At 45.1% G+C, this 15,485-nt stretch overlaps 1 protein-coding gene across 1 annotated transcript in view; it reads left to right on the forward strand.

Annotated features, from left to right (window-relative positions):
- The window catches only part of LOC134402413 (cytochrome P450 2J5-like), a 39,280-nt gene extending 24,255 nt beyond the window's left edge, over positions 1-15,025 (forward strand). Inside the window, exons 5-10 of the mRNA XM_063131843.1 lie at positions 4,519-4,679; positions 8,173-8,349; positions 9,922-10,063; positions 10,704-10,891; positions 12,037-12,178; positions 14,630-15,025. Of these exons, the coding sequence (XP_062987913.1) occupies positions 4,519-4,679; positions 8,173-8,349; positions 9,922-10,063; positions 10,704-10,891; positions 12,037-12,178; positions 14,630-14,820 (1,001 nt within the window). The 3' untranslated portion in view covers positions 14,821-15,025. The remainder of the gene's footprint in view (positions 1-4,518; positions 4,680-8,172; positions 8,350-9,921; positions 10,064-10,703; positions 10,892-12,036; positions 12,179-14,629) is intronic.
- The last annotated feature ends 460 nt before the right edge of the window (positions 15,026-15,485 follow it).

Raw genomic sequence — 15,485 nt, forward strand, 5'->3', positions numbered from 1 at the left:
AGGCATATACATATGCAGGGAAGAAGTATGTGCATTGCTGCCTCTTTCTTTAAAGCTTCTAGCTACTCAAACTGCTGAAGAAGCAAACCTTTTAAAAAGGCAGCTTCCTAGCAGAGAGAGAGAGGGCTTAGCTAGACCTACCTTTTATTCCACGATGGAGGAGGGAAGATCCCACGATGTGATTATCACAAGATCCCTCCTCCGTTTACACGTGAGGCGTGGCGACCTCAGGAAGAGAGGTGGTGCGCCAGCCATTATTTTTTAAAGAAACAGGAGCACATGACTACTCGTGTGCAAAAGTAAGTGCTTTTTTAAAAATTTAAATTAATTTCCCCGCTTCCCCCACCCTACCTCCGGTGGGCGCAGCACTCCTCCTGGCTCCGCGTGAGTAATCGCGCAGAGCTGGGTCAAACCATGGCAACGGGCCACACATTCCGTGGTCTCAGGCTCAGCCCAGGACTGCGGAAAAACCGGGTCCACAGTGTAGGGCCATATCCCGGGGCAAGGGAGGGATGATTCCTCCCTGATCCCGGGATCCCCTGTGCATCATGTGGACGCACAGGGATGATCCCGGGGTTCGCTATTGGCCAGAGAGCGAAAGGGAGGGAGGATAAATGTCTGGCATTATGTGTGGTTCTTTGCTTGCTTTACCCTAACCTGGGCTACGTATATAAATAGTCTTGTGGAATGAAACCTGGAGGAGTAACTTTCAGCTTCTCCCCAAGAAATAGGAAGATCTCAGAGCCCAGGACTCTCAGGGGCACGTGCCCATGCCCACTGTTTGCAAGGGAGAACTGGGCACACAGACAGAATGTTCATGCACTTTCTCCACCTCTGCTGCTAATTTGGAATGGACAAAACTGTCCGTTTGATTTCTCCTACACTCATTTTGTTAAAATCTCAGATTGTTTCTATCCTGCTTATGAAGAAATGTGTGAATTTTGGTAAGCTCTCAATGAAAGAAGAACCAAATGGATTTTTCACTCCTCCTGATTGCGGACATTGCTGACTATGCACGCTGCTGCTTTCTGGCCACTCATTCTGCAGCTTCCCTGTTTAGCAGAACGAGTGACCAGAGCGGACGCCACTGGCTGCTTGTGCTGTTCTCATTCTCCCCTGGTGGCCCCATGCATAGTGGGCCCCATTTCCAGCACGATCTTTATCAGTACAGCTGATAAAGGGTTTACACTGAGTCCTTTTTATATTTTGGGTTGAAACATAATGTATTTTAATTATTTTCCTAATGCAGAAATAAAATGGTAAGAGATCCCATTGGAGGAGGAAGGAGTGCGATACTGGCAGGGGTGAGATGGCTTTGTCAGCCACACAGTGCATAGTTAAACTATGGAACTCACTACCACAAGATGTGGTGATGGCCATCAATTTGGATGGCTTTAAAAGGGGGCTGGATAAATTCCTGGAGGAGAAGGCTACCAATGGCTACTAATCCTGAGGGCTAAGGCCTCAGCTAGATGAGGGGGTGATTTTGTGATTTTATGATCGTGAGATTGTCACCCTCATTTACACATGGTGCGCGACATCACGGCCGCAGTTTTGTTTTAGTTTTTAAAGGAGAAGGAGCGCACGAGCGCTCTTCTGCAAAACAGTAAGTTTTTAATAAAAAAAACAATAATTTCCCTGCTACTCCCACCCCACCCCTGATGGGCACAGAGCTCCTGAGAAGCTCTGTGCCCCCCATGCCTGGCTCCCAGCTCGTGTTTACTTGTGAGGAGACGGGACAAACTGTGACACTCAGCCACATGTTCTGCGGTCTTGGGATCAGCCCGGGATCATGGAAAAACTGGGCTAGAAGGGTAGGACAAAATCCCGGGGAAATGGAGGGATCATCCTTCCCTGCCCCTGGGATCCCCTGTGCGTCATCTGGACACAAAGGGATGATCCCTAGGCGATCCCTGGGATAAGCCTTTGTCTAGCTATGGCCTCAGTGCCACCTCCAGAATCATAGGCAGTAAGCCTGTATACACTAGTTGATAGGGAACATGGGTGGAAGGGTGCTATTGCACCATGTCTTGCTTGTGGGACCCTGGTTGACAGCTGATTGGCCACTGTGTAAACAGTATGCTAGACTAGATGGACCCTTAATCTGATCCACCAGGGCTCTTCTGATGTTCTTATGTTCTTCTTGAGACCTTCTGCAGATTGGGATGACTTCCAGTTCCCAGATTTAACACCAAAAGAGACTGATTCCCTTTTGGAAGCTGAGGAGAAGAGCCCTTGAGCATTCTGCTATCTAGTTATGAATCATTGGGAATAAGAAGAGTTAGGGTGCAATCCTGTGCATCTTTAGACAGAAAAAAGGCCCACAACTCTCAGCATTCCCTAACCCTTAGCAGCTGTTATAAGACAAAACCTGGAAGACCTGTTTATTATTTCGGTTTGGGAATTGCACCCTTGATCCTTCCTAATTTTATTAATTAAAATAACAACTTAAATTACAGCTGTAATTAGTACAATAATTAGGAGGTGCGCAATGAATGTTGATTCATTTTGAGAATTAAAGAAGGTGCAGTTAATTAGTAGGTTCTGTGGTAGGTCACTCGGCAACATATTCTCAAGAGCTAGCAAATTCTACAGTTGTCAGCAATTAATTAGGATGATGCATGCAATTAACTTTGGACTGGATCCAAAGGCAATTTGTGAGTGGAAAGGCACTTCTGTTTGCATAAGGTGGCCCTCTTAAATTCTCTGATTAATGTGTGAATATAATTAAAGGAACTGTGCAATTATTTGTTTCAATTCCGATTGTAGGTACCAGAAGGCGAATGTGAAATTGTTAGGGTGGCCCTATGAAAAGGAGGACAGGGCTCCTGTATCTTTAACAGTTGCATAGAAAAGAGAATTTCAGCAGGTGTCATTTGTACATATGGAGAACCTGGTGAAATTCCCTCTTTATCACAACAGTTAAAGGTGCAGGAGCTATACTAGAGTGACCAGATTTAAAAGAGGGCAGGGCACCTGCAGCTTTAACTGTTGTGATGAAGAGGAAATTTCACCAGGTTCTCCGTATATACAAATGACACCTGCTGAAATTCCCTTTTCAATACAACTGATGGTTTTTAAATTTTGTATACTTCTGTTTACTATTTTTAATTGTTGTAAACCGCCCAGAGAGCTTCGGTTGTGGGGCGGTATATAGATGTAATAAAATAAATAAATTAATTAATTAAAGATACAGGAGCCCTGTCCTCCTTTTCATAGGGTCGCCAGGGGTGGGCAAAGTTGGTAATAGGCCCAGGACATATAAGAAATATAGGCCCCATTTCAAACGGCTCATTAAGTATTTTTTAATCAGTTCTAAATACATATGAACTAGAACAATTTATTAAAAGGTAATGGCAAGCACTTTTACTCAAGATGCATTTAAGACATCACTTCTTCACATTCAGAAATGCTTTACATGCTTTTCTTTGGCCAAATTCATCATCAACAACAGAAAAATCAAGCAACTTTGCCCAGGGGGACTTGGACTAGGCCCTCTCAAAATCATAGGCCCATGCCAACTGGCTCCCCTCCCCCCCTCTGCCCATCCCTGATGGTCACCCTAGTCAAGGCAGCAATTTTATCAATTCCTCTTCCTCCTTGCAGCCCACTGTACCTCCTGAAAAACTGCTCCGAAGGATTGGGGGACCCTCAAGAATAGCATAGGAAGTGGTGCTGGGTAGATTGGTAAATATCGCCAATCTGCCCTTTTTCTCTAGCAGGGTGTCTCCACTGGATCCGGATTCTCTTCGCAAAACGAAGTAGTCCTTCTGTTCACGAAGGGAATCCGACCCATAGATTTGAAAAGTGGTTAGTGATTGTGCCCGTAGTGGACATGCTAGCTGCAAAGGCAGCAGAGAGTCTTGTGGCTCCTTAAAGACAAACACATTCCGGCATAAGCTTTCCTGGGGGGGGGATCTACACAGCGTCGTGAAGGCGCTTGTGTGCGCCTCCAGTGCGCCCTGAAACTCATTGTGTAGATCCTGCCCTACCTGGCAGAAGAGGCAGAGGAGGAGGAGGCGGCGGTGGCGGCCCCGCATCGCCCCTCGTGGGGACGGGGCGAAAAGTTTCTGGGCTCGGCGGCTTCGCTGGGGAGTCCTTGCTGCCTCCTTCTCCTCCTCCTCCGCCTCTTCTGGCCAGTTAGAGCAGGCTCTACACAATGAGTTTCGGGGCGCACTGGAGGAGCACGTAAGCGCCTTCATGACGCTGTGTAGATCCACCCCTGAACAGCTGCAAAGTGGAAGGAATTCATCAGGAATTGCTGCAGAGATCAGTTCCATTTGTCTGATACTGAAAGAATAATGGTGAGCATCCATAGGTAAAGGGGAATTTGTTCGCTGTCTGGTATTGTGTGATATTTTATGTTCTTTAAACTGACTAGCTAAATACATTAAAAAAATGTCGTGCAAGTCTCCCTTTTCTTTACCTACTCCACTGTAAAATACTAATATCAACAGGAGAAGCAGAATTTAATTTAGTTTTATCTTAATGTTAATGTTCAAATAACTTCATTTGCAGGGCAGCCAGTGGACCCTATGTTGCACATCACCAATTCTGTCTGCAATGTGGTTTGTGCTGTGGCTTTTGGACACCGGTTTTCTGTTGAAGATGAAGAATTCCTGAAATTGATGAAAGCCGTTCAGATTAGCTTAACGTTTGGAGGCAGCTTTTTTCATGGTGTGAGTAAGCTGAACTTTAAGCCTATGATTTGGTGTGTGACTGGAGAAGAACCCAAAGGGAAAGGAGTGCAAAAGGTTGTTGCTTAAAGGCTGTAGCACTTTTTTCAGGCCATCTCAGTTTCTATATAAATACTGACCATTCAAAATCATGTTCTATAGACAAAACTTTGTTTAATTTTAATGACGTTCACTTTACTTAATTTAAAGCCACCATATGAAGCTGGGAAGGGTAACCTGATTATGATGGGGGCATGATCACTTCCCTTGATGCAGAGGATTATGGGTACACTGCATTGAGTATTAGTGCAATTGGTTACTTAAAAGTAGGAGTCACACAAGGAGAGGATGTATTTGACGATGCATTTTGTATGCCCATTGTTCCTGGTTATCACTCCGTTGCAGGGATTTCCTATGGCTGGCTTTCTGGCCATAGCTAGACAGGACTTTATCTCGGGGCAATCCCTGTGATTGTCCCTGTGCGTTCACATGCAGCTTTTTCCTTCCCTCGCCCTGGGATATGGCCCTACAATTTAGGCCCATTTTTCTGCAGTCTCAAGAGGATCCTGAGACTGCAGAACGTGTGGGCGGGCATCGTGGTTTGTCCCAGCTCCTTGCGGTTACTCACGAGGAGCTGGGACCCACGCATGGGGAGCAGAGCTCCTCAGAAGCTCTGTGCCCTTCGGGGGTGGGGTGGGGTGAGTGAGATTTTTTTTAAAAAATAAAAAACCCTTACCTTTTCCTTCTTTTTTTAAAAAAGGCGGGCATGACGTCCTCTCCCTCTGAGGTCGCCGCATGCCGTGTTTGAACAGAGGGGGAGATCTCGTGATAAAAATATCGCGAGATCTTCACCCCTCCATCGTGCTAGACTGGTAGGTCTAGCTGAGGCCTCTGTTTAATGCAATTGGTCCGGCCAGGTGCTGTCCCTCTTTCTGGGCACTGTCTGAACCAACATTCAGTAAACCGCCCAGAGAGCCCTGGCTATGGGAGCGGTATATAAGTGTACTAAATAAATAAATAAATAAATAAACATTATACATCATTGGCCCTTTTCTATTCTGTTTACTAAATGTGTGATGTTTGACCTAGGGCTGTGCACAGACCCCTTGAACAGCTTCGTGGCCTGATCTGCAAATTTCGGATCGGGCCGACCCGCTTTGGGCTGATCCAACCCTCCCCCGCTACGCTCTGCGGAGTGAGATCCGGAGGGGCGGATCAACATTTTGCCCCCTTCTCTACTTACTTGCCTCTACGGTGGATGGCGGAAGCACATAAGTGGGGAAAGGGGGGGGCAAAATGGGGGCCGAAAAGCCCCCTCCTCCCTGCCCCCTTACCTGGCTCCGCCACCATCGCCTCATGGACTGCAGTGGTGGTGGCGCAGCCAGGTTAAGTCCCCCTACCCCCACTTACCTGCCTCCGTCACAGTCCAGCACCAGCTTCAACTGAGGGCTAGGCCTCAAAGCGGAAGCACGCCCTCAGTTGAAGCCTGCTCCGGACCGCGACAGAGGCAGGTAAGCCCCCCTCCCCCCTCGCCCCTTACCTGGCTCTGCCGGTGTCACCGCATGGACTGTGGTGCCACTGGTGCTGCCAGGTGAGCCCTCTCCGCCTTACTTGTGTTTAGAGCTCTGTGTTCGCTTCGCCTCGATCTGCAGCTCCCCCAACCCGATCCGGATCTGCCTTTGGTGGAGGCGGATCGGGTCAGTCCTCTCCGGATTCACTATCCAAATCGGAGTGGAGCACAGCCCTAGTTTGACCCATGCCCGCTATCTTTTTAAACAGAAGGTGAACCTGGCCACTTCATCAACACAGAATCCAACCACTTCACAATCCTGTCTCATGGTTTCCCCTTTTTCTTCTTGGAGCATATTTTTCAGCATGTTCCATCCCCGACGTATTGATGAAAGATATAGATGCATCCATTCATTTTGGGCTTGAAACAATTTGCAGCAGCAATGATAAACCATAAAGCATAAAATGAAACGTTTCATGAAAATATAAAAATGAGCTTCTGGGGCTGTCCCATTCTAACTACTTTTTCACACAGGGGGAGGATGGACTGGCAGATTGCTCGTGGGGCAGGTGAGATGTGAGGGCCAAATACTCCACCTCCTTGCACCCATGCATCTGCATAATCTGAATTATTTCTAGATTAATTACACAAATGTCCACTGAATTAGTGCTGATGTGCCCCAAAAGTCCTATAAAAACTAGGCAGAATGAATAGAAACAATGGCTGCATAGCCATACATTTTGGGAGGGCCTAAGGGTTCACCAAAACACTAGTTGTTGTACTATCGGAGGGAGAAATGAGTTCAGCTCCGAAATCAGTTTTTGTTTGCATATTTCACTAGGATAGATGCCCAGGATGCGGTGGATGTAAGATTCAGAAGTTGTTGAAGGTCAAACACAATATATAGGAGACACTTTTCTAAGCAGGAAAGCTGCATTGGAGACTACAATTAGGAGTGGAAAATGGTGCTGGAATTGGAGGTTGGTGGCTTACATTTCAGTGGGACAGTGAATCTTCTCTGGAGCTATCCAGAGTGCTGAACCCTATTTAAAAGTGCTATCCAGAGTGCTGAACCTTATCTAAAGAAACCATCCAGAGTGCTGAACCCTATGGAAAAGAGCTATCTAGACTGCTGAACCCTATCTAAAAGAGCTAACCAGAGTGTTGAACCCTATCTAAAGAAACCATCTAGAATGCTGAACCCTATCTAACAGAGCTTTCCAGAGTGCTGAACCCTATCCCCAAAATGGGTTCAGCACCTTGGATAGCTCTTCAGAGTTCTGACTGGTATAGAGTGAATCCACTACTCCCACTGAAATAGGAGCCACCAGCCTCCACTGGGTTTATAACCCACCTTTTAAGGTAAAGCCTTCCAAGGTGTCCTTCAACAAAATGTAAAACCATAAACTATAAAACCGTAGAACATAATAAAAAGAAAAATGATAAAAAACATAGTAACCATCAAAATTAACTACCATAACCTGTTAATACCATATGGACACTGGGCCCAGTAGAGTCCTAGTTCAATTATAGGCTAAGGTAAATAAGTGCATCTCTAGGGCGAGCTTGAAAGCCTGTAATGAGGGGCCCTTTTGGTTTTCTGCATTTTCTGCTCAAAAACATCCTTGCCTGCCCCAACCAGCAGGGTTCCTGTTTCTTTCCCTTCTGTAGAGAGAAAAGTATCTGGGGAAATAATTTTGAGCCAACAAGAGTTTCTTTTTAAGCAGTTTCTTTTCAAGTCACCCCCCCTCCCAGGGAAACTTGCACAGCTGCTTTCCAGAGGGGTGAAATGTAAAGGTTGTTCAAGGAGTCCCCACATATCACCTAATCCCAGCTTGGTCCCTTACTCCAGGTCAAACAGTTTCTAGCTTTCAAAAAAAAGCCAGAATATGAGGCTGAGGTGGTAACTCAAAGGAGATGACACACAGACCGTGGTATTGAGTTTCCTTGTGGTTGTGATAAGGTTTGCTTTTATCTTTCCTGTAGCTGTACGAAATTATCCCATTCATCATGAAATATCTCCCGGGGCCTCACCAGACCACCTTTGCCGCTATAGAGACGGTGCTTTTGTTTGCAAGGAAGGAGATAGGAAGGCATAAGGAGAATCAGAACCTTCACGATCCTCAGGATTTCATTGATTTCTATCTATTACAGATGGAGAAAGTAAGTCTCTGCCTTATGTGTGAACATTGCTTGCCCAAAGAATCATTACCAGGGGTGGACAAAGCTATGAACTGAGCACAAATCTATTAATCTCAACTTTCTCAACCCCACCCCCTCCATCAATGACTTGAAAATGGCTGGGAGTTTTGGCATGCAACTTAATAAACTTTTTAAAATTCAACAAATCATAATTCCTATTTTAATAACATTTTTTTTCTTCACCACTGGCATCATCTTTAAAATCAGCGCCTCATTATGCAAATCCCGGACTCTAGGCCATGGAAGTCACCCTTTGTGATGCCAGATCTGGAAATGCAGCATCCCTGCAGCAAAGGAGAACCCACCACCGGTCAATCTGATCCTCTGCTGAACAGCTCTTCGTGTTCGGCAACTTCTCCTAATGCTTTAGCGGAAAAGCTGCATCACCGCAATTTCTATTAGCAGGACAGCAAGAATCAGACAGAAGCTGAGCTGTGTGGAATCCTAGTTGAAGGAGCACGCTTTCCCTGGAGAAATCCTGCTGAAGGCTCTGGGTCAAAGGAATAAGAAAGCTTGCCTTTTATTGCAGGAAATACATGTTGTATAAGAGGGTCCCCAACCCAAGATGGCGGGAGACCCAAAGAGATGTCTTCTCTCTGAGAAGCAAGAGCATGAAGAAGGAGGAAATAGGAAGTGAGGTCAGCGACCCACAGAGTCTAGCATCAGAAGGAAGGTCAGCACAGAACAGAGGACAGTCTAGGAAGCTTGGAGTCCCTCTCTCTCTCATGCAGACCCACCTTTCTTTTCTTTTTGAAACTACCTGAGCGGCACTCACACTTCCAACCATTTCCTCCACCCTTTGGAGCTACAGAAAACTTCTTGCCTAACTTCTACCATCTCCAACTGAACATCCTGACCAAAAGACTAGATTGCATATTTTTAGGATCTTTCCTGTATCATCCGCTTTAGGATAAGATTGGGCAAGGGTGAAATAAAGGTCAACCATCAATAAGCACCATGCAGTTTTAGCCCTAGGAAGGCAGGTTTGTGTGTGTTTGTGTGCGTTTGTGTGTGTGGGCTGTGTAACGTATGAAACTTCTTGCATTCCTAACTTAATGGTAGAAATAAAGCAGATGATCACCATAGAAATAGGTAAACCTGTATACACCAGTTGCTGGGGAACATGGGCGAGAAGGTGCTGTTGCACCTGTGTCCTGTTCGTGCATTGGACATCTGGTTGGACATTGTGTGAACACAGTGCTGGATTAGATGGACCCTTGGTCTGATCCAGCATGGCTCTTTTTATGTTCTTATGTTCTTAAGAAAAGCCAATAGTGAAACACTGCTCACTTTAAGGTTTGATTTGTTCCTCTGCTGCTTTGCTTGGGCAAAAGTATGTGTATTTGGCTGTATGTGTATCCATGGCTGGGCAATTATATCTCACTGTTCAGAACGTTACACCCATCCCTCAACACCCATTTCCCCTTCTTTTCAGATTTAATTTCTGAGACTTTGGGTGGAGCGTTCCTAATAATAGTGAAATGCCTGTAATTCTTTGTGAACTGAAGTTAACCTTTCTTATCACCACAACAGAGCAAGGATGACCCCACTTCTACCTATAATGAAGATAACCTGGCTCAGTGTATTCTTGACCTCTTTGTCGCAGGGACAGAGACGACGGCCACGACTCTGCAGTGGGCACTGCTCTTCCTAGTGGCGTATCCAGATATCCAAGGTGAGAGACACTTGGGCAGTGGCAGCAAGAACTGTCCTTGAACCCTTAGGAAACAACTTGATTTGGATCTTTAAGTAGGAGGACCTGAAGGAGCAGGTTCGTAGCTTGGGGGGTTCTCCTAGAACCATCTCTGTCTCTTGAGGCTCAGGTGGCCTCGGTGGCACGGAGTGCTTTCTACCAACTCCGGTTGGTGGCCCAGCTACGCCCCTAACTGGACAGGGATAACCTAGCTTCAGTTGTCCATACTCTAGTAACCTCCAAATTAGATTACTGCAATGCCCTCTAGATGGGGCAGCCTTTGAAGATGGTTTGGAAGCTGCAGCTTGTGCAAAATGCTTTGTTCAACAATGTCCCCTTTAAGGTCAGTAAGAGCATATCTTGGATGATTTATGCTTTCAAATTTGTATCCATTTATTCTTTCACATAAAGGCTGAACTGAAAATCTTTTAAGGCGCCACAAGACTCTGTGTTGCTTTTGCTGCAACAGTTTAACACAGGTTTCCCTCTGGAAATTGTTATTCAAATTTATTTAATGGAACCATATGGAATAATTTCACATGGAAGAAATGTCCCTGAATAATTGCTGGACTTGAGATGTCGCATCCGAAATAAACCTTGCCTTTCCCACTGTTTCCCTCAGAAAAAGTCTTCAAGGAGATGGAAGATGTTTTTAGTACGTCCCGCACCATCTGCTACCAAGATCGGAAGAAGCTGCCCTACACCAATGCTGTGATCCATGAGATGCAGCGTGCACAATATATCTTATTATTTGGGCTTCCCAGACAAAGTACAAAGGATGTCACCATGCATGGCTTTCACATTCCAAAGGTATAGAAGTCTGTTAAGGCTGCACAATAGCTTCCAGTGTAGTGCAAAATTTGAAGGACAAAAAAATAGGGTTGCACAGGGATTATTATTATTATTATTATTATTATTATTATTATTATTATTATTATTTACATTTGTATACCTCCTCATAGCCAAGGCTCTCTGGGCAGTTTATATAGGATAAAAACACTTAAAAACAATATACAGAAATTTTAAATCACAAAAACATACAATTTAAAACCACAAAAACGTACAAAAATTAATTAATTAATTAGGCAAAAATGCTTGGGAGAAGAGAAAAGTCTTGACCTGGAACCAAAAAGATAACAATGTCGGAGCCAGGCAGGCCTCATCAGGGAGATAGTTCCACAATTGGGGGGCCACCACTGAAAAGGCCCTCTTTCTTTTTGCCATCCTCCGAGCTTCCCTCGGAGTAGGCACCTGGAGGAGGACCTTGGATGTTGAGCGCTGTGTACGGGTAGGTTCATGTTGGGAGAGGCGTTCCATCAGGTATTGTGGTTCCAAGCTGTGTAAGGCTTTATAGGTTAAAACCAGCACCTTGAATCGGGTTTGGAAACATACAGGCAGCCAATGCAAGCAGGCCAGAGTGGGTAATATGTCATCTGCACCCTGCACTGTCTCTGATGATCCCTTCAAGTGTGTGTCGTTATAGCTTCTGGGACTGAATGCACTACAAATGCCAAACAGCAGCTTTAGGCAAAGGTGATTTTAGCACCCCTTCTGTTCTGAAGTTGCGCCTGGTATTTAAGTTACAAAAAAACCCTGCACGTTAATTGCATCCACACAATTAATGTCATGTCTGCTTTGGCCTCTAGTCTCCTCTGGCCAAGAAGCGCTAATTGTCCAGAGGTGCACAAAATTGTTCTTGTGTAGCTTCTTCACAATATACCTCCTTCCCTTGCTACAGAACACGTTTAGATTTACAAAGCTGTGTAAAGGTTCAAAAAGTACAGGCCTGTAAAGTTAGCATTTGTGAAAGATAGTAAATGTGATTCGTCAGTTCCAGGAGAATGAAACATGTATATAGGAACCACGCAAAGATTAGTGGATTACTGGCACAATGAATTGGGGGACAAAAATGAAATATCTAGATGCTTTCTGAATCAACTCTTCCTGCTTGGCAGGGGTCCATTATTGTTCCAGATCTACACTCTGTTCTTCTAGATCCTAAGCATTGGGAGACGCCTCATGAGTTCAACCCAAACCACTTTTTGGACAAGGATGGAAATTTTGTGGATAGAGAAGAATTTCTGGCATTTGGTGCAGGTACATGCAGAAGTCGCAACTCGCTTGTGATTGACGGTCAAGTTTATTCAATGGTTTGAAGGAGAAAGAACAAATGAATATGTCTCCCCTTATCTTGCTTTAGACAATGATCATTAGACAGTGGTCACCGAACTATCTGATGCTTACATAAACCATGAAATCTGGTGGAAGCATTGAATGGGCTACCCATTTCGATACAGGGAATAATGAGAAACTCATTCTGTTTCCCCATCAGATCATACAGAGCTATTTTATCTGGAGTTCAGCCACCAGCCCAGTGCTGTCCACTCTGACAATGGTTCTCCAGAATGTCCCTTCTCTAGTTCTGCTATCTGAGATATTTTAAATCAATGCTGGGCAATTTGTGGCCCTCCACTTGTTTTGGCCTACAACTCCCACCAGCCATAGCCAGGACAGCCAATGGTGAAGGGTGATGGGAGTTGCAGGCCGAAATATCTTGAGGACCACAAGTTGCCAACCCCTACTTTCAATGAAGAATCTAGGGGTTAAACCTGGAACTTTCTGCATGCAAATCATGCAACTATGACTCCTCCTATGTAGCTCATTTTCACAGCTGGTTGGCCTCTGTGTGAACATAGTGCTGGAGCGTGTTCAGAGGAGGGCAACCAGGATGATCAAGGGTCTGGAAACAAAGCCCTATGAAAAGAGACTGAAAGAACTGGGCATGTTTAGCCTGGAGAAGAGAAGATTGAGGGGAGACATGAGAGCACTCTTCAAATACTTAAAAGGTTGTCACACACAGGAGGGCCAGGATCTCTTCTTGATCCTCCCAGAGTGCAGGACACAGAATAATGGGCTCAAGTTAAGGGAAGCCAGATTCCAGCTGGATATCAGGAAAAACTTCCTTACTGTTAGAGCAGTACGACAATGGAATCAGTTACTTAGGGGGGTTGTGGGCTCTCCCACACTAGAGGCCTTCAAGAGGCAGCTGGACAACCATCTGTCAGATTGCTTTAGGGTGGATTCCTGCATTGAGCAGGGGGTTGGACTCGATGGCCTTGTAGGTCCCTTCCAACTCTGCTATTCTATGATTCTATGACCCTTGGTCTGATCCAGCAGGGCTCCAGCATGTTCTTATGTTAAGCATTAGACCAGTGCAAAATTTCGGTAGTACCATACAGTTTTGGGTCAGAGTGGAGGTGGGAAGACACTCGGTAGTATCCTATTGTGCCCATGGGCTCGCAATACCTACTGCTTGCACAACAGGGCTTTTGCGGTTCTAAAAATAACCCCAAATTTATTTATTTATTTATTGCATTTTTATACTGCCCAATAGCCGAAGCTCCACGGGTGGTTCACAAAAGTTAAAACCATTCAAAGTATAAAACGAACAGTATAAAACATGATATAAAATACAATGTAAAAGCACAACCAGGATAAAATCAGCAGCAGCACAGAAATACACATTTAAAATACAAATTTAAAACAGCAAAGTTAAAATTGAATTTATAGACTGTTAAAATGCTGAGAGAATAAAAAGGTCTTCACCCGGGGTCTGAAAGAATATTATTATTATTATTATTTATTTATATAGCACCATCAATGTACATGGTGCTCTACAGAGTAAAACAGTAAATAGCAAGACCCTGCCGCATAGGCTTACAATCTAATAAAATCATAGTAAAACAATAAGGAGGGGAAGAGAATGCAAACAGGCACAGGGTAGGGTAAGCAGGCACAGGGTGGGGTAAAACTAACAGGCGAACCTCCTTAGGGAGTTCATTCCACAGCCGGGGTGTCACAGCAGAGGCCCTCCTCCTGGTAGCCACCTGCCTCACTTCTTTTGGCAGGGAGACACGGAGAAGGACCCCTGAGGATGACCTTAGGGTCCAGGCAGGTACATATGGGAGGAGGCGTTCCTTCAAATAGCCTGGCCCCAAGCTGTTTAGGGCTTTAAATGTTAATGCCAGAACTTTGAATTGGGCCCGGACCTGGACCCAAATGACAAGATTCCAGAAGGGAGCTCCGTTGCCCTGTCCTGATCCAGAAATTAGTAGTTCTGCTAGTTTCCAGTGTTATTTTTAGATTTGCAAAAGTCCCGTTGAAAAGCGTGGGTCCCATGAATGCAATGAAATCAGCAGAGGCAGAGCAGCCCCATTGGATACTACCCACTGAATTAACTCCCTTTGGACTGTTTGTGCATCTTGGGGATAATGAGAAAGCTGTTTCTTTATTTCTACAGGAGGCCGTACAGCTCTTGTACTGAGTCTAGTCTCTCGTGGCCCCTGGGCCAAAGCCAGTTAGTTGAGGGGTGCCCACCCAGAAGTTAGAAAGGAGATGATTGTGGGAAGCAGAGGATATAGCCATGGGAGTTGCTGGTGGGACATTTTGGTTTGTGGTAGGGGGCCCTGGTGTCAAAACTGACTGGGGTAAGTGCTCTGGATAATATGTTATGACTCACTGGCTGCCTTTCCTTGGCTTTCTCCACAGGGGCTCGGGTGTGTCCGGGAGAGCAGTTGGCGAGGATTGAACTCTTCATCTTCTTGACCACCCTGGTGAGGGCGTTCAAGTTTCAGCTGCCCAAAGGAGTGAGAAGAATCAATAAAAAGCCTGTAGTAGGGCTGACATTGCATCCCCAGCCTTACAAGGTCTGCGCTATTCCCCGCCAGAATGAGTCGTGAACCATAAAAACAAGAGCGGCCTATTCATTGCTTTAAACCTTTCCCTTGTTCAGTGGATTTGACATTCTACCCAGGCTTTCTTTCTTGGCCTCTCTCCTAGCGTTTACCCAGTCTACCAGAATTTGAAGCAGATCTGTGATACATGATAAATCATCGTTTGCCATTGCCTAACGAACATAATTCTTACTCATTTGCTGTTTATGCACAAGCGTTCAGAACTGTTTTCTTGCGATGAATAAAACTTGGTATTTCTCAACCTGTGCCTTTCAAAGACCACAAGGGAGACTATTTGTTGGGAGTTGGGAAGCATTGATAACTTTTATTTATGCAGTTGTATCCCAGAGCACTAGACAATGGATTGTGTAGTGTGTTCTGGCTGGGCGCTGGAGGCATGTAAGTCTGTGTAGTGGTCATTAAGTTTACAATATAAGGTGGTATTTATATGCACATTATGTGGTAGCACAATAGTATTCAGAAAGTGACTCCATTGCACAGACTAAAGTTGCAGAATGTTGCAGAATGTTGATGAAATTTGAAATGATGCCAAGTTAGAAGGACACTTTCATACCTGATACTTAAATTGCTGTTCAGCGTCATGCACACTGTTGATATTTGATTGTTTTGGAGGAGAAGGCCCTCTCCTCCAAAAGTAACTAGTATTTCTA

Source organism: Elgaria multicarinata, chromosome 8 (assembly GCF_023053635.1).
Source record: "Elgaria multicarinata webbii isolate HBS135686 ecotype San Diego chromosome 8, rElgMul1.1.pri, whole genome shotgun sequence".
Taxonomy (NCBI): Eukaryota; Metazoa; Chordata; class Lepidosauria; order Squamata; family Anguidae; genus Elgaria; species Elgaria multicarinata.